This window comes from Pristiophorus japonicus, unplaced genomic scaffold, assembly GCF_044704955.1.
Source record: "Pristiophorus japonicus isolate sPriJap1 unplaced genomic scaffold, sPriJap1.hap1 HAP1_SCAFFOLD_305, whole genome shotgun sequence".
Classification (NCBI taxonomy): domain Eukaryota; kingdom Metazoa; phylum Chordata; class Chondrichthyes; family Pristiophoridae; genus Pristiophorus; species Pristiophorus japonicus.
The window spans coordinates 599,352-621,838 of record NW_027252835.1 but is presented as its reverse complement, the minus strand read 5'-3'; the positions used below and the strand labels follow the sequence as shown (position 1 = coordinate 621,838).

The window sequence follows — 22,487 nt, the reverse complement described above, 5'->3', positions numbered from 1 at the left end:
AGAGGGATAGAGAAAGCAGGAACGTATGGACCAGTTAGCCAAATATCTGCTTTTGGGAAAATGCTGGAGTCCTTTATTAAGGAGTCGTAGCAGGACATTTAGAAAATCATCATGCAGTCAAGCAGAGTCAGCATGGTTTTATGAAATGAAAACCATGTTTGACAAAGTTGCTGGAGTTCATTGAGGATGTGACGAGCAGGGTGGATCAAGAGGAGCTAAAGATGACCTGTATTCGGATTTCAAGAAAGCATTCAATAAGGTGCCAAGATTTGAACTCGCGGGGTTGCGGGTAATCTATTAGCTTGGTTAGCGGATTGGCTAATTAAAATAAGACAGATATTTGCGGAAATGTGTCATTTTCACGTTGGCAAACAATGACTAGTGTGCTGCAGCAGGAACCGGCCCTCGGTCCACGAACTATTTCTAAACTATATTATTGTCTTGGATGAAGGGACCGAGTTTAATGTTGCACATTTTCTGATGATACAAAGATAGGTGGGAAAGGAAGTTGTAAGGAGGACGCAAATAATCTGCGATGGGAGATAGAAATATGAGTGGGTAAATATTTGGTTGATGGGGTATACTGTGGGAAAATGCGACCTTCTCCAATTGGTAGGAAAAATAGAAAAGCAAATTATGATTTAAATGGAGAATAGATTACAGAACGCTCTGGTACTGAGAAATCTATGAGTCCTTTCAAGTAGTTAGAAAAGCAAATAGAATGATGGCATTTATTGCAAGGGGATGGTGTATAAAATGTGAGGGTTTGTCAGATGAGAGAGGTTGAGCAGATGGGCCTATACTCTCTGGAGTTTAGAAGAATGTGAGGTAATCTCATTGAAAGGTATAAGATTCTGAGGGGGCTTGAGAGGGTAGAAGCTGAGAGTATGTTTCCTCTCATGGGGGCATCTAGAACTCGGGGGCATGGTCTCAGGATGCGGTTTCGCCCATTTAAAATGGAAATGAAGATTTTTTTCTGTCAGAGGGTCTTGAATCTTTCAGCCACAGACCCTCTCTGCCCCAGAGAGCTCTGGAGCCTGGGTCATTAAATACATTTACGGTTTAAATAGGTAGATTTTTGAAGGATAAGGGAGTAACGTGTTATGTGGAGAAAGCAAGGAATTGGAGTTGAGGCCGCGATCAGATCAGCCATAATGTTATTGACAGGTGGAGCAGGCTCGAAGTGCCAGATTACCTATTTCTTCTCCTATTTCTTATCTTTTTATGTTCTTATGTTCAATAGGCTGGATTGTTAGTTTAATTGCTTGCGCAAAAAAGAACAGAATTCCTTTTCATTCAGGAAGTAGTCAGAGAGTGAGAGGCCGAGAGAGAGCAAGAGCAGGAGAGAGTGAACGGGAAAAACTGACGTAGAGAGAAAGAGAGAGAGAGAGAGCGAGACAGGGGAGAGAGTAAAAGGGACACTATTGTTGGTATCACAGACCATTGGAAGAATGCGAAGAGTGCGTCATGAAACAAAATTGAGTTTTACTGCTGGAAATTATTCAGTTCTTCTCATCATTTAATATATTTAATAATTAGCGCGAAGGCATATTTCACCGCATTCTTCAGCTGCTCTCTGAACTTAGTCTGGGTCACAGCATAAATACAAGTGTTCGTGCAGCAACTCAGGAGCTGAAGCATGAATCCCATTTCCCAAACATAGAAAGGAATGCGTACAGGTAGACAATTGAAACTGCAGGCCGGACGCAGTATGGAGCACAGCATGAACACCGCCCATAACAGTATGAAATTGGATGAGATCATCAAAAGTAAAATGATGGATTTCCTTCTGCCGTTCATCTCTGGGTCTCGAGTACTCTCTGCACTTCTGGGACCTCGGAGTCTTTGCCGGGCTCTGCTGGCCACTAAAATGTATCTGACGGTGACAGCATTGATCAGCAGAACGAGAATAAATGGGATCCCTGGGGTTAAAATATATTGAATGAACTCGATTGTTCCCCACACCCGTGAAAGTGCAACATGGATAGTCACATAACAAAACCAACTGCTTTCTAAAAGCTTGTACTGAGATGTAAACATAAAATACCAGGGGATGTTCTTTAAACCACTCAGCACAGTCACTGTTCCCAGATCCACAGCTGCCATTCTCTCGGTGCAATATTTGGTTTTCAACGTCTGAAAGCAAATGGCCACAAATCGATCAAAGGAGAAAGTGACGGTAAACCAGACAGAACAATCTGTGGCTGCATAAAGCAGGACGGCGTGGATATTACACACGGGGATGGTCAGCACAATGTACATACGATGAATAATTGGAATCTGCCTGAGTATCAGGTCAGTGATAATGACCAGGAGATCCGCCGCTGCCAAGGCCACCAAATATCGAGTGACACATTTGGAGAGACCGCACTTTCCCCGAGACAAGACCACAATCGTCACAGCGTTAACTTTGAGGAAGAGAAATAAAGAGACACATTAGCACGGCAGGATGAAAAAAAAATAAGCAGTTCGATGTAGTTAATGGTGAAATATCCAAACTTGTTACTGCTTCCATTAATAACATTTCAAAGTAACGGGATCTGCAGCCAATATTTATAATTATGATATATAACTGGCAGATCATTAATAAATTGTGAACTGAATCCTGGAACTGGATGCTATAATACAAGAGTAATCGGCGGCGCAAAATAGATCATCAAATGCTCGATGTGATCGGATCAGAGGGTCTGTGACCGGGAGATAGATCTGTGACCCGGTGAGGTGTTCCGTGACTGTGAACGTGAGAGAGGGTTGTGACATTGAGAGAGGATCTGGAACCGGAACAAGGGGTCTATGACTGGGAGAGGGGGTCTGTAGCCGGGAGAGAGGATCTGTGAACGAGATGGACGGTCTGTGACTGCAAGCGAGGGTTTTTGGGAGAGAGGGGGTCTGTGACCGGGGAAGAGCATCTGTAACCGGAATAAAGGGTCTGTGACGGAGAGAGAGTGTTTGTGATCGGGAGAGAGGGTTGGTGACCGGGAGAGAGGATCTGTGACTGGGGCGAAGGTTATGTGACCGTGCGAGAGGATCTGTGACTGGGAGAGAAATTCTGTGAATGGGAGAGAGGGTCTGTGACAGAGAGTGCGTCTGTGACCGGGGGAAAAGGGTCTGTGACCGGGACAGAGAGTCCTTGACATGGAGAGAGGATCTGTGACTGGGAGAGAAATTCTGTGAATGGGAGAGAGGGTCTGTGACAGAGAGTGCGTCTGTGACCGGGGGAAAGGGTCTGTGACCGGGACAGAGAGTCTTTGACATGGAGAGAGGATCTGTAACTGGGAGAGTGGATTTGTGACCGGGAGAGAGGGTCTGTGAGCGGGAGAAAGGCTCTCTGACATGGATAGAGGATCTGTGACTGGGAGAGAGAGTCTGTGAGCGGGAGAAATCATCTGTGACATGCAGAGAGGGTCTGTTACATGGAGAGTGTGTCGGTGACCGTGAGTTTGGGTCTGTGACCGGGAGAGAGTGTCTGTAACTGTGAGAGACGGTGTATGACCGGGACAGAAGGTCTGCGACCGGGAGAGACGTTGTGTGAACGGGAGAGAGGGTCTGTGAACGGGATAGAGGGTCTGTGACTGGGAGAGATGCATTGTGACCGGGAGAGAGGCTCTATGACCGCGAGAGAGGTGCTAAGACCGGGAGAGAGGGTCTGAGAGCGGGAGAGAGGGTTTGTGAGCGGGTGAGAGTGTCTGTGTTTGGGAGAGAAGGTCTGTGACCGAGAGAGCGTGTCTGAGAGCGGAAGAGAGGGTCTGAGAGCGGGGGAAGCCGGTCCGTGACCGGGAGAAGGGTCTGTGATTGGAAGAGATGGTCTGTGGCCAAGAGAGAGGGTCTGAGAGCTGGAGCGAGTGTCTGTGACCGGAAGGGAGACTCTTTGAGCGGGAGAGAGGGTCTGTGACCGGGAGTGAGGGTGTGTGAGCGGGAGAGAGTATCTGTGAGCGGGAGAGAGGGTCTGCGACCGGGACAGAGGGTCTGTGACCTGGAGAGAGGGTCTGTGAGCGGGAGAGAGCATCTGTGACAGGGAGAGAAGGTCTGTGACTGAGACAGCGGACCTGTGAGCGGGAGAGAAGAACTGTGACTAGGGAGAGGGTCTCTCTCCAGGAGAGAGTGTCTGTGAGCGGGAGAGAGAATTTGTGACTGGGTGAGAGGGTCTGTGACCGGGAGAGAGGGTCTGTCACAGGGAGAGAGGGTCTGTGATCGGGAGAGAGGGTCTGTGAGCGGGAGAGAGGGTCTGTGACCGGGATAGATGGTCTGTGAGTGGAAGAGAGATTCTGTGACTGGGAGCGAGCGTCTGTGACAAGGATAGAGGTTCTGTGACATGCAGTGAAGGTCTGTGACTTGAATAGAGGGCCTATGACATTGAGAGAGGGTCCGTGACCGGGAGTGAGGGTCCGTGACCGGGAGTGATGCTCGCTGACCGGGATAGACGTCTGTGACCGCGAGAGACTGTCTGTGAGCGGAAGAGAGGGTCTTTGAAATGGTGAGAGGGTCTGTGAAATGGAGAGATGGTCTGTGAGCGGGAGAGAGGATCTGTGACCGAGACAGAGGGTCTGTGACTGGGAGAGTTGGTCTGTGACGGGACGAGATGGTCTGTGAGCGGGAGAGTGGTTCTGTAACTGAAAGATAGGTTCTACTGGGAGAGAGAGTCTGTGACCGGTAGAGAGGCTCTATGTCTGGAAGGGACGGTCTGTGATTGGGAGAAAGGATCTGTGACCAGGGGAGACTTTCTTTGACTGAGAGGGACCGTCTGTGAACAGAAGAGAGGGTCTGTGACCGAGTGAGGGGGTCTGTTATTGGGAGGGAGGGTCTGCGAACGGGAAGAGGTTGTGAGAATGGGTGAGAGGGTCTGTGACTGAGAGAGAAGGTCTGTTATTGGGAGAGAGGGTCTGTGACCGGGAGAGAGTGTCTGTGAGCGGCTGGGGGTCTCTGTGACTGAGAGCGTGGGTCCGTGACCGGGAGACTGGGTCCGTTATTGGGAGAGAGTGTCTGAGAATGAGAGAGAGGGTATGCGAGCGGGAAATTGGGTCTGTGACTGGGAGAGAAGGTCTGTGAGCGGGAGAGAGGGTATCTGACTGGAGAGAAGGTGTGTGATTGGGAGAGCGTGTCTGTGACCGAGAGAGAGGATCTGTGACCGGGAGAGAGGGTCTGTGACCGGAGAGACTTTCTGTGAGGGGGAGAGTGTGGCTATGACTGGGAGAGAGGGTTTGTGAGCGCGAGAGTGGGTCTGTGATTGGGAGAATGGGTCTATGACATGGACAGCGGGTCTGTGACATGGAGAGAGGATCTGTGACAGGGAGAGAGGCTCTCTGACCGGGTGAAAGCGTCTGTGAACGTGAGTGAGGGTTTGAGGCTGGGAGAGAGGGTCTGAGACTGGGACAGAGGGTCCGTGGGAGGGAGAGAGGGTCTGTGAGCGGGTGAGAGTGTCTGTGTTTTAAAGAGAAGGTCTGTGACTGGGAGAGCGGACCTGTGACCGCGAGAGAAAATCTGTGAATGAGGACAAGGTCTCTGACTGGGAGAGAGTGTCTGTGAGCAGGTGAGAGGGTTTGTGACTGGGACAGAGGGTTCTTGACCGGGAGAGACAGTCTGTCACACGGAGAGAGGGTCTGTAATCTGCAGGGAGGTTCTTTGAGTGATAGAGTGTGTCGGTGACCGGGATAGACGTCTGTGACCGGGAGTGAGTGTCTGTTACGGCGAGAGCTCTGAGACCGGGTAAAAGGGTCAATGACCGGGAGAGAGGATGTGTGAATGGGAGAGTGTCTGTGAACTGGAGAGAGGATCTGTGGCAGGGAGAGAGGCTCTCTGACCGGGAGAGAGTGTCTCTGAGCGGACGAGAAGGTCTGCGAAATGGAGAAAGGGTCTGTGACTTGCGAAGAGTGTCTGTGACATGGAGAGAGGGTCGGTGAGCGGGAGAGAGGAACTGTGACCGAGACAGAGGGTCTGTGACTGGGACAGTGGGTCTGTGGCGGGGAGAGAAGTTCTGTGACCAGGAGAGACTTTCTGTGACTGAGAGGGACGGTCTGTGAACGGGAGAAAGGATCTGCGACCGGGAGAGAGGCTCTGTTATTGGGAGAGAGGGCCTGTGACCGGGAGAGAGGGTATGAGAGCGGCTGGTAGTCTCTGTGACTGGGAGCGAGGGTCCTTGACCGGGAGAGAGGGTCCGTTATTGGGAAAGATTGACTGTGAATGGGAGAGAGGGTATGAGAGCGGGAAATTGGGTCTGTGACTGAGACAGAAGGTCTGTGAGCGGGAGAAATGGTATCTGACTGGGAGAGAAGGTGTGTGACTGGGAGAGCTTGTCCGTGACCGAGAGAGAGGGTCTGTGACCGGGAGAGAACATCTATGACCGGAGAGACTTTCTTTGAGTGGGAGAGTGTGTCTATGACTGGGAGAGAGGGTCTGTGAGCGCGAGAGTGCGTCTGTGATTGGGAGAGTGGGTCTGAGACATGGAGAGAAGTTCTGTAACAGGGAGAGAGGCTCTCTGACCGGGAGAAAGCGTATGTGAACGTGAGAGAGGGTTTGAGGCTGGGAGAGAGAGTCTGTGACTGGGATAGAGTGTCCGTGGGAGGGGGAGACGGTCTGTGACCGGCAGAGGGGTTCTGTGACTGGGAGAGAGGGTTTGTGACTGGGAGAGAGTGCCTGTAACAGGGAGCGAGGGTCTGTGAGCGGAGGACAGGGTCTGTGACTGGCAGAGACGGCCCGGGACTGCGAGAGAGCGTCCATGACTGGGGCAAGCGTCTGTCACCAGGATAGAGAGTTTTGCGACATTCAGAGAAGACCTGTGACTGGGAGAGAGGGTCGGTGACATGCAGAGAGGGTCGGTGACCGGGAGTGAGAGTCTGTGACCGGGATAGACGTCTGTGACCGGGAGAGAGTGTGACAGGAGAGAGGTCAGTGACCGGGGGAAAGAATATGTGACCGGGAGAGAGGGTTTCTGAATGGGAGAGTGTCTGTGAGCGGGAAAAAGGCTCTTCGACTGGGAGAGAGAGTCTGTGACTTGGAGAGAGGGAGTGTGACTGGGAGAGAGTGTCTGTGACTGGGAGTGAGAGTCTGTGAGCGGCACAGAGGATCTGTGACAGGCAGAGAGGGTCGGTGAGCGGGAGAGAGGGTCTGTGCCTGGGAGAGACGGTCTGTGACTGGGAGAGAGAGGGTCTGTGACCACCAGAGAGGGTCTATGACCGGGACAGATGGTCTGAGAGCAGGAGATAGGGTCTGTGACTGGGGGAGAGTATCTGTGAGCGGGAGAGAGGGTCTGTGACAGGGGGGGAGGGGGTCTGTGAGCGGGGGAGAGGGTCTGTAAGCATGTGAGAGTGTTATGTGATTGGGAGAGAGCGTCTTGGAGCGCGACAGAGCGTCTCTGACCGGGAGAGAGGGTCTGTTACTGGGGGAGAGTATCTGTGAGCGGGAGAGAGGGTCTGGAAACGGGAGAGACTGTACGTGAGCGGAAGAGAGGATCTGTGACTGGGAGACAAGGTCTGTGAGCGGAAGAAAGGGTCTGTGACCGTGAGAGAGGGTATGTGACTGGGGGAGAGTGTCTGTGACTGTTAGAGAAGGTCTGTAATCGGTAGAGAGCGTCTGCGAACGGGAGAGAGAATCTGTGACCGAGACAGAGGGTCTGTGACTTGGAGAGTGGGTCTGTGACCTCAAGAGGGAATCGGTGAGTGGGAGATAGTATCTGTGATCGAGACAGAGGGTCTGTGACTGAGAGAGTGGGACTGTCACCTGGAGAGAGCGTCTGTGACGGGGAGAGACAATCTGTGACCGGGAGAGAGGGTCAGTGAGAGGGCGAGAGGATCGACGACTGGGAGAGAAATTCTGTGACCGGGAGAGAGGAACTGTGATTTTGAGGGAGGTGTGTGTCCAGGAGAGAGGATGTGAGAGCGGGAGAGAGGGTTTTTTATTGGAAGAGAGAGTCTGTGACCGGGAGAATGGTTGTGAGATCGGGAGAGATGGTGTGAGAGCGGGTGAGAGTCTGTAACCGGGAGAGAGGGTGTGAGATCGGGGTAGAGGGTGTGAGAGCGGGTGAGATTCTGTAAGCGGGAGAGAGGTTCTGTGACGTGGCGAGAGGGTGTGAAAGGGGGAGACTGTATCTAATTGGGAGAGACGATATCTGATTGGGAGAGCCGGTCTGTGACTGGGAGAGAAAGCGTCTGTGCGCGGGAGATGGGGTCTGTTATTGGGAGAGAGGGTCTGTAACCGGGGGAGAGGGTATGAGAGCGGGAAATTCGGTCTGTGACTGGGAGAGAAGGTGTGTGAGTGGGAAATAGAGTATCTGACTGGGAGAGAAGGTGTGTGAATTGGAGAGATTGTCTGTGACTGGGAGATATGGTGTGTGACTGTGACAGAAAGTCTGTGACAGGGTGCGAAGCTCTGTGAGAGGGAGAAAGGGAATCTGATTGGGAGAGAAAGTTTTTGACTAGGAGAGAGTGCCTGTGACCGAAAGAGAGTGTCTGTGACCGGAAGAGAGGGTCTGTGGCCGGGAGAGACTTTCTGTGACTGGGAGGGACGGTCTTTGACCCGGGAGAGGCTCTGTGACCAGGAGAGAGTGTCCGTTATTGGGACAAAGGATCTTTGACCAGGAGGGAGTGTGTTTGAGGGTGAGAGAGTATCTGACTGGGAGACACGGTATGTGACTGGGAGAGGCGGTCTGTGGTACTGGGAGAGTAGGTGTGTGAGCGGGAGAGGGACTCTGTGACCGGGAGAGAGGGTCTGTGACTCGAAGAGAGAGTCTGTGAGCGAGAGAGAGGGTCTGTGAGCGGGAGAGAGCGTCTGTGGCTGGGAGAGGTGGTGTGTGACTGGGAGAGATGGTCTCTTCCGGGAGAGAATGTCCGTGACCAGGGGAGAGGGATTAAAATTCGGCGAGAGATACTGGGATAGGGAGAATTGTCAATACATAGGTGATATTTATTTTTGTGAACGGGATGTGGGCGACGCTGGCACGAGCAGCATTTATTGACTCTTCCTGGAGGCAGTGATGAGGGATTGTGAGTCAGTTACTGGGATGCATGATTCTGTGACGCTTGAGATAGATCTTGAAAAGCAATAGCTCTGTGGGTCATTCTCCCCGTATCCGACTCTGTCTCCTTGCTCAAGAACTCAGTATGCCTGGTCGCTTGTTGCTGAGTCTAAGAATTGTAGGTCTAAGCAGCATTCTAGTGTGCTTCTGAGGGAGTGGTGTCAAGTTTGGCATGCTGCCCCAGTACTGAACCCTGGGGAACATCACTGTATACCTCCCATAGACTGCAAAACAGCAGTTGTCCCAGTACTGAACCCAGGGGAATACTGTATACATTCCATAGACTTAAAACAGCAGATGTCCCAGTACTGAACTCTGGGGCACAATGTATACCTCCCGTAGACTGAAAAGCAGCAGATATCCCATCCTGAACTCTGGGGAACACTGTATACCTCCCATAGACTGAAAAACAACAGCTGTCCCAGTACTAAACCCTGGGGAACATCACTGTATACCATCCATAGACTGAAACGCATAAGTTGTCCCAGTGCTGAACCCTGGGAAACATCACGGATACCTCCTATAGACTGAAAGACAGCAGCTGCCCCAGTGCTGAACCCTGGGGATGACTGTATACCTTCCAGAGACTGCAAAACAGCAGCTGTCACAGTACTGAATCCTGGGGAACACTATATACCAGCCATAGGTTGAAAACAAGCAGCTGCCCCAGTACTGAACACTGGGGAACACTGTATACCTCACATAGAGTGAAAAACAGCACTGCCCCAGTACTGAACCCTGGGGAACATCACTGTATACCTCCCATAGACTGGAAAACAGCAGTTGTCCCAGTACTGAACCCTGGGGAACACTGCATACATCCCATAGACTGAAAAACAGCAGCTGTCCCAGTACTGATCCCTGGGGAACATCACTGAACACCGCCCATAGACTGAGAAGCAGCAGCTGTTCCAGTACTGAACATTCTGGAACACTGTACACCTCCCATAGACTGACAAACAGCAGGTGTCGCAGTACTGAATCCTGGGTAACACTGTTTACCTCTCCCATAGACTGGAAAAGAGCAGCTCTTACAGGACTGAACCCTGGCGAACACAGTCTACCTCCCATAGATTGAAAAACAGCAGCTGTTACAGAACTGAACCCTGGGGAACATCACTGTATACCTCCCATAGAATGCAAAACAGCAGTTGTCCCAGTGTTGAACCCTGGGGAACATCACTACAAACCTCGCATAGACTGAAAAACAGCAGTTGCCCCAGTGCTGAACCCTGGGGATCACTGTATACCTTCCAGAGACTGAGAAACAGCAGCTGTCCGAGTACTGAACGCTGGGGGACACTGTATACCAGACATAGGTTGAAAACCAGCAGCTGATCCAGTACTGAACCCTGGGGAACATCACTGTATACTTCCCATATACTGAAAAACAGCAGCTGTCCCAGTACTGAACCCTGGTGAACACTGCATACATCTCATAGACTGAAAAACAGCATCTCTCCAAGTAGTGAACCCTGGGGAACATCACTGAATACCTCCCAAAGACTAAAAACAGCAGCTGTCCCAGTACTGAACCCAGGAGAATACTGTAGATCTCCCATAAACTTAAAAACAGCAGATGTCCCAGTACTGAACTCTGGAGAACATCACTGTATACATCACAGAGACTGAAAAACAGCAGCTGTCCCAGTACTGAACCCTGGGGAACATCACTGTATACTGCCCGTAGAATGAAAAGCAGCAGCTGCCCCAGTACTGAACCCTGGGGAACATCACTCTATGCCTCCCATAGACTGAAAAACAGCAGCTGTCACAGTACCGAACCCTGGGGAACACTGTATACCAGACATAGATTGAAAACCAGCAGCTGTCCCAGTACTCAACCCTGGAAAACATCACTGTATACCTCCCATATAATGAAAAACAGCAGCTGTCCCAGTACTGAACCCTGGGAAACATCACTGTATACATCCATGGACTGAAAAACAGCAGCTGTCCCAGTACTGAATCCTGGGGAACATCACTTCAAACCTCGCATAGACTGAAAAACAACAGCTGTCCCAGTACTGAACCCTGGGGAACATTACTCTATGCCTCCCATAGATTGAAAAACAGCAGTTATCTCAGTACTGAACCCTGGGGAACATCACTTCAATCCTCGCATAGACTGCAAAACAGCAGCTGCCCCAGTGCTGATACCTGCGGATCACTGTATACCTTCCAGAGACTGAAAAACAGCAGCTTTCCGAGTACTGAACCCTGGGGAACATCACTGACTCCCTCCCATAGTCTGAAAAACAGCACCTGTCACAGTACTGAACCCTGGGGAAAACTGTATACCAGCCATTGGTTGGAAACCAGCAGCTGCCCTCGTACTGAAACCTGGGAACACTGTATACCTCCCTTAGACTGAAAAGCAGCAGCTGTCCCAGTACTGAACCCTGGGGAACATCACTGAATACCTCCCAAAGACTGAAAAACAGTAGCTGTCCCAGTACTGAAGCCAGCGAATACAGTAGACCTCCCATAGACTTAAAAACAACAGCTGTCTGATTACTGAACCCTGGTGAACATCACTGTATACATCCCATAGACTGAAAATCAGCAGCTGTCCCAGTACTGAACCCTGGGGAACATAACTGTATACCTCCCGTAGAATGAAAAACAGCAGCTGCCCCAGTACTGAACCCTGGGGAACTTCGCTCTATGCCTCCCATAGACTGAAAAACAGCAGTTGTCCCAGTGCTGAACCCTGGGGAACATCACTGCAAACTTCGCATATACTGAAAAACAGCAGCTGCCTCAGTGCTGAACCCATTGGATCACTCTCTCCCTTCCAGAGATTGAAAAACAGCAGCAGTCCGAGTACTGAACCCTGGGGAACATCACTGTCTCCCTCCCATTGACCGAAAAGCAGCAGCTGTCACAGTACTGAACCCTGGGGAACACTCTATACCTCACATAGAGTGAAAAACAGCAGCAGATCCAGTCCTGAACCCTGGGGAACATCACTGTATTCCTCCCATAGAGTGAAAAACAGCAGTTGTCCCAGTACTGCACACTGGGTAACATCAATGTATGCCTTCCATAGACTTAAAAACAACAGCTGTCCCATGACTAAACTCTGGAAAACATCTCATACCTCCCATAGACTGAAAAACAGCAGCTGTCCCAGTACTGAACCCTTAGGACCATCACGGAATATATCCCATAGACTGAAAAACAGCAGCTGTCCTAGTACTGAATCCAGGGGAATACTGTATGCATTCCATAGACATAAAAACAGCTGTTGTCCTAGTACTGAACCATGGGGAACATCACTGTATATGTCCCATAGACTAAAAAACAGCAGCTGTCCCAGTACTGACCTGGGGTACATCACTATACGTCTCATAGACTGAAAAACAGTAGCTGTCCCAGCACTGAACAGAGGGGAATACTGTAGACCTCCCACAGAGTTAAAAACAGCAGATATTCCAGTACTGAACCCTGGGGAACATTACTGCAAACCTCGCATAGACTGAAAAACAGCAGCTGCCCCAGTGCTGAACCCTGGGGATCACTGTATACCTTCCAGAGACTGAAAAACAGCAGCTGTCCGAGTACTGAACCCTGGGGAACACTGTATACCAGACATAGATTGAAAACCAGCAGCTGATCCAGTACTGAACCCTGGGGAACATCACTGTATACTTCCCATATACTGAAAAACAGCAGCTGTCCCAGTACTGAACCCTGGTGAACACTGCATACATCCCATTGAATGAAAAACAGCAGCTCTCCAAGTAGTGAACCCTGGGGAACATCACTGAATACCTCCCAAAGACTAAAAACAGCAGCTGTCCCAGTACTGAACCCAGGAGAATACTGTAGATCTCCCATAGATTAAAACCAGCAGATGTCCCAGTACTGAACTCTGGAGAACATCACTGTATACATCCCATAGACTGAAAAACAGCAGCTGTCCCAGTACTGAACCCTGGGGAACATCACTGTATACTTCCCGTAGAAAGAAAAACAGCAGCTGCCCCAGTACTGAGCCCTGGGGAACATCACACTATGCCTCCCATAGACTGAAAAACAGCAGTTGTCCCGGTGCTGAACCCGAGGGAACATCACGGCAAACCTCGCATAGACTGAAAAACAGCAGCTGCCTCAGTGCTGAACCCAGGGGATCACGTATACCTCCCAAAGACTAAAAACAGCAGCTGTCCCAGTACTGAACCCAGGAGAATACTGTAGATCTCCCATAGATTAAAACCTGCAGATGTCCCAGTACTGAACTCTGGAGAACATCACTGTATACATCCCATAGACTGAAAAACAGCAGCTGCCTCAGTGCTGAACCCAGGGGATCACGTATACCTTCCAGAGACTGAAAAACAGCAGCTGTCCGAGTACTGAACCCTGGGGAACTTTACTGTTACCCTCCCATTGACTGAAAAACAGCAGCTTTCACAGTACTGAACCCTGGGGAACACTGTATACCAGACATAGATTGAAAACCAGCAGCTGTCCCAGTACTCATCCCTGGGAAACATCACTGTATACCTCCCATATACTGAAAAACAGCAGCTGTCCCAGTACTCAACCCTGGGAAACATCACTGTATACATCAAATAGACAGAACAACAGCAGCTGTCCCAGTACTGAACTCTGGGGAACATTACTCTATGCCTCCCATAGACTGAAAAATAGCAGTTATCTCAGTACTGAACCCTGGGGAAAACTGTATACCAGCCATAGGTTGGAAACCAGCAGCTGCTCTCGTACTGAAACCTGGGAACACTGTATACCTCCCATAGACTGAAAAGCAGCAGCTGTCCCAGTACTGAACCCTGGGGAACATCACTGAATACCTCCCAAAGACTGAAAAACAGCAGCTGTCCCAGTGCTGAAGCCAGGAGAATACTGTAGACCTCGCATAGACTTAAAAACAACAGCTGTCTGATTACTGAACCCTGGTGAACATCACTGTATACATCCCATAGACTGAAAAACAGCAGCTGTCCCAGTACTGAACCCTGGGGAACATATCTGTATACCTCCCGTAGAATGAAAAGCAGCAGCTGCCCCAGTACTGAACCCTAGGGAACATCACTCTATGCCTCCCATAGACTGAAAAACAGCAGTTCTCCCAGTGCTGAACCCTGGGGAATATCACTGCAAGCCTCCCATATACTGAAAAACAGCAGCTGCCTCAGTGCTGAACCCATTCGATCACTCTATACCTTCCAGAGATTGAAAAACAACAGCAGTCCGAGTACTGAACCCTGGGGAACATCACTGTCTCCCTCCCATTGACCGAAAAACAGCAGCTGGCACAGTACTGAATCCTGGGGAACACTTTATACCTCACATAGAGTGAAAAACAACAGCAGATCCAGTACTGAACCCTGGGGAACATCACTGTATACCTCCCATACACTGAAAAACAGCAGTTGTCCCAGTACTGCACCCTGGGTCACATCAATGTATGCCTCCCATAGACTTAAAAACAACAGCTGTCCCATGACTAAACTCTAGAAAACACCTCATACCTCCCATAGACTGAAAAACAGCAGCTGTCCCAGCACTGAACGCTGGGTAACATCACTTTATACCTCCCATAGACTGAAAAACATCAGCTCTCCCAGGACTGAACCCTGGGGAACATCACTGAATACATCCCACAGACTGAAAAACAGCAGCTGTCCCAGTGCTGAACCTTTAGGAACATCACGGAATACATCCCATAGACTGAAAAACAGCAGCTGTCCCAGTACTGAACCCAGAGAAATTCTGTATACATTCCATAGACTTAAAAACAGCTGTTGTCCTAGTACTGAACCATGGGGAACCTCACTGTATATGTCCCATAGACTAAAAAACAGGAGCTGTCCCAGTACTGACCTGGGGTACATCACTATCCCTCTCATAGACTGAAAAACAGCAGCTGCCCCAGTACTGAACCCTGGGAAACACTGTATACATTCCATAAACTGAAAAACAACAGCTGTCCCAGTACTGAACCCTGGGGAACATCACTGTATACCTCCCATAGACTGAAGCGCAGAAGTTGTCCCGGTGCTGAACCCTGGGAAACATCACTGTATACCTCCCATAGACTGAAAGACAGCAGCTGCCCCAGTACTGAACCCAGAGAAACACTATATACCAGCCATAGGTTGAAAACCAGCAGCTGCCCCAGTACTGAACCCTGGGGAACACTGTATACCTCACAAAGAGTGAAAAACAGCAGCTGATCCAGTACTGAACCCTGGGGAACATCACTGTATACCTCCCATAGAGAGCAAAACAGCACTTGTCCCAGTACTGAACCCTGGTGAACATCACAGAATACCTCCCATATACTGAAAAACAGCAGTTGTCCCAGTACTGAACACTGGGAACATCACTGAATACCTCCCAAAGACTGAAAAACAGCAGCTGTCCCTACTGAAGCCAGGTGAATAATGTAGACCTCCCATATACTTTAAAACAGCAGCTGTCTGATTACTGTACCCTGGTGAACATCACTGTATGCATCCCATAGACTGAAAAACAGCAGCTGTCCCAGTCCTGAACCCTGTGGAACAGAACTGTATACCTCCCGTCGAAAGAAAAACAGCAGCTGCCCCAGTACTGAACCCTGTGGAACATCACTCTATGCCTCCCATAGACTGAAAAACAGCAGTTGTCCCAGTTCTGAACCCTGGGGAACATCACTGCAAACCTGGCATAGACTGAACAACACCGGCTGCCTCAGTGCTGAACCCATGGGATCACTGTGTACCTTCCAGAGTTTGAAACACAGCAGCAGTCCGAGTACTGAACCCTGGGGAACATCACTGTCTCCCTCCCATTGACTGAAAAACCGCAGGTGTCACAGTACTGAACCCTGGGAAACACTGTATACCTCACATAGAGTGAAAAATATCAGCTGATCCAGTACTGAACACTGAGGAACATCACTGTATAACTTACATAGACTGAAAAACAGCAGTTGTTCCAGTACTGTACCCTGGTGAACACTGCATACCTCCCATAGACTGCAAAACAGCAGCTGTCACAGTAATGCACCCTGGGTAACATCAATGTATGCCTCCCATAGACTTAAAAACAACAGCTGTCCATTTACTAAACTCTGGAAAACATCTCATACCTGCCATAGCCTGAAAAACAGCAGCTGTCCCAGCACTGAACACTGGGTAACATCACTTTATACCTCCCATAGACTGAAAACCATCAGCTTCCCCAGTACTGAACCCTGGGGAACATCACTGTATACCTCAGACAGACTGAAAAACAGCAGCTGTCCCAGTACTGAACCCTGGGGAACATCACGGAATACATCCCATAGACTGAAAAACAGCAGCTGTCCCAGTACTGAACCCAGGGGAATAATGTATACATTCCATAGACTTAAAAACAGCAGATGTCCCAGTACTGAACTCTGGGGCACACTGTATACCTCCCATAGACTGAAACACAGCAGATGTCCGAGTACTGAACCCTGGGGAACACTGCATACCTCCCATAGACTGAAAATCAGCAGTTGTCCCAGTACTGAACCCTGGGGAACACTATATAACAGCCATAGGTTGAAAACCAGCAGCTGCCCCAGTACTGAACCCTGGGGAACACTGTATACCTCACATAGAGTGAAAAACAGCAGCTGCCCCAGTACTGACGCCTGGGGAACATCACTGTATACCTCCCATGGACTGCAAAACAGCAGTTGTCCCATTACTGAACCCTGGGGAACACTGCATACCTCCCATAGACTGCAAAACAGCAGTTGTCCCAGTACTGAACCCTGGCGAACACAGTCTACGTTCCATAGATTGAGAAACAGCAGCTGTTACAGAAGTGAACCCTGGGAAACATCACTGTATACCACCCATAACCTGCAAAACAGCAGCTGTACCAGTACTGAACCCTGGGCAACACTGGAGACCTCCCATAGACTGAAAAACAGCAGCTGTCCCAGAACCGAACGCTGGGGAACATCACGATACATCTCACAGAATGAAAAACAGCAGCTGTCCCAATACAGAACTATGGAAAACATCTCATACCTCTCATAGACTGAAAAACAGCAGCTGTCCCAGCACTGAACTCTGGGGAACATCACAGTATACCTCCCACAGACTGAAAAACAGCAGCTGTCCCAGTACTGAACCATGGGGAACATCAATGTATATGTCCCATTGACTAAAAAACAGCAGCTGTCCCAGTACTGACACTGGCGTACATCACGATACCTCTCACAGACTGAAAAAGAGCAGCTGTCCCAGCACTGAACTCAGGGGAATACTGTAGACCTCCAATATACTTAAAACAGCAGATATCCCAGTACTGAACCCTGGGGAATATCACTGTATACCTCCCGTAGAATGAAAAACAGCAGTTGTCCCAGTGCTGAAGCCTGGGGAACATCACTGCAAACCTCGCATAGACTGAAAAACAGCAGCTGCCCCAGTGCTGAACCCTGGGGTTCACTGTATACCTTCCAGAGACTGAAAAACAACAGCTGTCCCAGTACTGAACCCTGGGGAACACTGTAGACCTCCCATAGACTTACAAACAGCAGATGTCCCAGTACTGAACTCTGGGGAGCATCACTGTATACATCACATAGACTAAAAGACATCAGCTGTCCCAGTACTGAACCCAGGGGAACATCACTGAACACCTCCCATCGACTGAAAAACAGCAGCTGTTCCAGTAATGAACCCTCTTGGACACTGTATACCTCCCATAGACTGAGAAACAGCAGGTGTCCCAGTACTGAATCCTGGGTAACACTGTATACCTCTCCCATAGACTAAAAGACAGCAGCTGTCCCAGTACTGAACGCTGGGTAACATCACGATACATCTCACAGACTGAAAAACAGCAGCTGTCCAAGTACAGAACGATGGAAAACATCTCATACCTCTCATAGACTGAAAAACAGCAGCTGTACCAGTACTGAACCATGGGGAACATCACTGTATATGTCCCATTGACTGAAAAACAGCAGCTGTCCCAGTAATGACCCTGGGGTACATCACTATACCTCTCATAGACTGAAAAACAGCAGCTGTCCAAGCACTGAACTCAGGGGAATACTGTAGACCTCCCATATACTTAAAAACAGCAGCTGTCCCAGTACTCAAACCTGGGGAACTTCACTGTATACGTCCCGTAGAATGAAAAACATCAGCTGCCCCAGTACTGAACCCTGGGGAACATCACTGCAAACCTCGCATAGACTGAAAAAGAGCAGCTGCCCCAGTGCTGAACCCAGGGGAATACTGTTTACCTTCCAGAGACTGAGAAACAGCAGCTGTCCGAGTGCTGAACACTGGGGAACTTCACTGTCACCCTCCCATTGACGGAAAAACAGCAGCTGTCCAAGTACTGAACCCTGGGGAACACTGTATACCAGACATAGGTTGAAAATCAGCAGCTGTCCCAGTACTCAACCCTGGGGAACATCACTGTATACCTCACATATACTGAAAAACAGCAGCTGTCCCAGTAATGTACCCTGGGGAACATCAATTAAAACCTCGCACAGACTGAAAAAGAGCAGCTGTCACAATACTGAACCCTGGGGAACATTACTCGATGCCTCCCATAGACGGAAAAACAGCAGTTAACTCAGTACTGAACCCTGGGAAACATCACTGTTTCAATCCCATAGACTGAAAAACAGCAGCTTTCCCAGTGCTGAACCCTAGGGAACATCACTTCAAACCTCGCATAGGCTGAAAAGCAGCAGCTGCCGCAGTGCTGATACCTGGGGATCACTGTATACCTTCCAGAGACTGAAAAACAGCAGCTGTCCGAGTACTGAACCCTGTGGAATATCACTGATTCCCTCCATTATTCTGAAAAAAAGCAGCTGTCACAGGACTGAACCATGGGTAACACTGTATACCAGCCATAGGTTGGAAACCAGCAGCTGCCCCAGTACTGAACCCTGGGGACACTGTATACCTCCTATAGACTGAAAAGCAGCAGCTGTCCCAGTACTGAACCCTGGGGAACATCACTGAATACCTCCCAAAGACTGAAAAACAGCAGCTGTCCCATTACTAAAGGCAGGGAAATACTGTAGACCTCCCATAGACTTAAAAACAGCAGCTGCCCCAGTACTGAACCCTGGTGAACATCACTGTACACATCGCACAGACTGAAAAACAGCAGCTGTCCCAGTACTGAACCCTGGGGAACATCACTGCAAACCTCGCATAGACTGACAAACAGCAGCTGCCCCAGTGCTGAAACCAGGGGATCACTGTATACCTTCCAGAGACTGAGAAACAGCAGCTGTCCGAGTACTGAACAATGGGGAACTTCACTGTCACCCTCCCATTGACTGAAAAACAGCAGCTGTCAGAGTACTGAACCCTGGGGAACACTGTATACCAGACATAGGTTGAAAATAAGCAGCTGTCCCAGTACTCAACCCTGGGGAACATCACTGTATACCTCCCATATACTGAAAAACAGCAGCTGTCCCAGTAATGTACCCTGGGGAACATCACTTCAGACCTCGCATAGACTGAAAAACAGCAGCTGTCCCAATACTGAACCCTGGGGAACATTACTCGATGCCTCCCACAGACTGAAAAACAGCAGTTATCTCAGTACTGAACCCTGGGAAACATCACTGTATACATCTCATAGACTGAAAAACAGCAGCTGTCCCAGTGCTGAACCCTAGGGAACATCACTTCAAACCTCGCATAGGCTGAAAAATAGCAGCTGCCCCAGTGCTGAACCCTGGGGTTCACTGTATACCTTCCAGAGACTGAAAAACCGCAGTTGTCCGAGTACTGAACCCTGGGGAACATCACTGTCTCCCTCCCATTGACTTTAAAACAACAGCTGTCCCAGTACTGAACCCTGGGGAACACTGAAGACCTCCCATAGACTTGCAAACAGCAGATGTCCCAGTACTGAACTCTGGGGAACATCACTGTATACATCCCTTAGACTGAAAAACAGCAGCAGTCCCAGTACTCAAACCTGGGGAACATCACTGTATACCTCCCGTAGAATGAAAAACAGCAGCTGCCCCAGTACTGAACCCTGGGGAACATCACTGTATACATCCCATAGACTGCAAAACAGCAGTTGTCCCAGTGCTGAACCCTAGGGAACATCACTACAAACCTCGCATAGACTGAAAAGCAGCAGCTGCCCCAGTGCCGAACCCAGCGGATCACTGTATACCTTCCAGAGACTGAAAAACAGCAGCTCTCCGAGTACTGAACCCTGGGGAATATCACTGACTCCCTCCCATAGTCTGAAAAACAGCAGCTGTCACAGTACTGAACCCTGGGGAACACTGTATACCAGCCATAGGTTGAAAACCAGCAGCTGCCACAGTACTGAACCCTGGGAACACTGTACACCTCCAATCGACTGAAAAGCAGCAGCTGTCCCAGTACTGAACCCTGGGGAACATCACTGAATACCTCCCAAAGACTGAAAAACAGCAGCTATCCCAGTACTGAAGCCAGGGGAATACTGTAGACCTCCCATAGACTTACAAACAGCAGCTGTCTGATTACTGAATCTTGGTGAACATCACTGTAAACATTGCATAGACTGAAAAACAGCAGCTGTCCCAGTACTGAACCCTGGGGAACATAACTGTATACCTCCCGTAGAATGAAAAACAGCAGCTGCCCCAGTACTGAACCCTGGGGAACATCACTCTATGCCTCCCATAGACTGAAAAGCAGCAGCTGTCCCAGTACTGAACCCTGGGGTACATCACTGAATACCTCCCAAAGACTGAAAAAGAGCAGCTGTCCCAGTACTGAAGCCAGGGGAATACTGTAGACCTCCCAGAGACTTAAAAACAGCAGCTGTCTGATTACTGAACACTGGTGAACATCACTGTATACATCGCATAGACTGAAAAACAGCAGCTGTCCCAGTACTGAACCCTGGGGAACATTAGTCGATGCCTCCCATAGACTGAAAAACAGCAGTTATCTCAGTACTGAACCCTAGGAAACATCACTGTATACATCCCATAGACTGAAAAACAGCAGCTGTCCCAGTGCTGGACCCTAGGGAACATCACTTCAAACCTCGCATAGGCTGAAAAACAGCAGCTGCCCCAGTGCTAATACCTGGGGATCACTGTAAACCTTCCACTAACTGAAAAACAGCAGCTGTCCGAGTACTGAACCCTGGGGAATATCACTGACTCCCTCCCATAGTCTGAAAAACAGAAGCTGTCACAGTACAGAACCCTGGGGAATACTGTATACCAGCCATAGGTTGAAAACCAGCAGCTGCCCCAGTACTGAACCCTGGTAACACTGCATACCTCCCATCGACTGAAAAGCAGCAGCTGTCCCAGTACTGAACCCTGGGGAACATCACTGAATACCTCCCAAAGACTGAAAAACAGCAGCTGTCCCAGTACTGAAGCCAGGGGAATACTGTAGACCTCCCATAGACTTAAAAACAGCAGCTGTCTGATTACTGAACCTTGGTGAACATCACTGTAAACATCGCATAGACTGAAAAACAGCAGCTGTCCCAGTACTGAACCCTGGGGAACATAACTATATACTTCCCGTAGAATGAAAAACAGCAGCTGCCCCAGTACTGAACCCTGGGGAACATCACTCTATGCCTCCCATAGACTGAAAAGCAGCAGCTGTCCCAGTACTGAACCCTGGGGTACATAACTGAATACCTCCCAAAGACTGAAAAAGAGCAGCTGTCCCAGTACTGAAGCCAGGGGAATACTGTAGACCTCCCACAGAGTTAAAAACAGCAGCTGTCTGATTACTGAACACTGGTGAACATCACTGTATACATCGCATAGACTGAAAAACAGCAGCTGTCCCAGTACTGAACCCTGGGGAGCATTAGTCGATGCCTCCAACAGACTGAAAAACAGCAGTTATCTCAGTACTGAACCCTAGGAAACATCAATGTATACATCCCATAGACTGAAAAACAGCAGCTGTCCCAGTGCTGGACCCTAGGGAACATCACTTCAAACCTCGCATAGGCTGAAAAACAGCAGCTGCCCCAGTGCTGATACCTGGGGATCACTGTAAACCTTCCAGAGACTGAAAAACAGCAGCTGTCCGAGTACTGAACCCTGGGGAATATCACTGACTCCCTCACATAGTCTGAAAAACAGCAGCTGTCACAGTACTGAACCCTGGGGAATAATGTATACCAGCCATAGGTTGAAAACCAGCAGCTGCCCCAGTACTGAACCCTGGTAACACTGCATACCTCCCATCGACTGAAAAGCAGCAGCTGTCCCAGTACTGAACCCTGGGGAACATCACTGTATACCTTCCAGAGACTGCAAAACAGCAGCTGTCACAGTACTGAATCCTTGGTAACACTGTATACCTCTCCCATAGACTGGTAAAGAGCAGCTGTTCCAGTACTGAACCCTGCCGAACACAGTCTACGTTCCATAGATTGAAAAACAGCAGCTGTTACAGAACTGAATCCTGGGGAACATCACTGTATACCTCCCGTAGAATGAAAAACA

The 22,487-nt window shown here is 49.5% G+C and overlaps 1 protein-coding gene across 1 annotated transcript in view; it reads right to left on the bottom strand.

Moving 5' to 3' along the window:
* Nucleotides 1-1,515: 1,515 nt before the first annotated feature.
* LOC139249340 (probable G-protein coupled receptor 139) overlaps nt 1,516-22,487 on the bottom strand; it is a 128,053-nt gene continuing 107,081 nt past the window's right edge. Inside the window, exon 3 of the mRNA XM_070872322.1 lies at nt 1,516-2,408. Coding sequence (XP_070728423.1) covers nt 1,516-2,408 — 893 coding nt within the window. The remainder of the gene's footprint in view (nt 2,409-22,487) is intronic.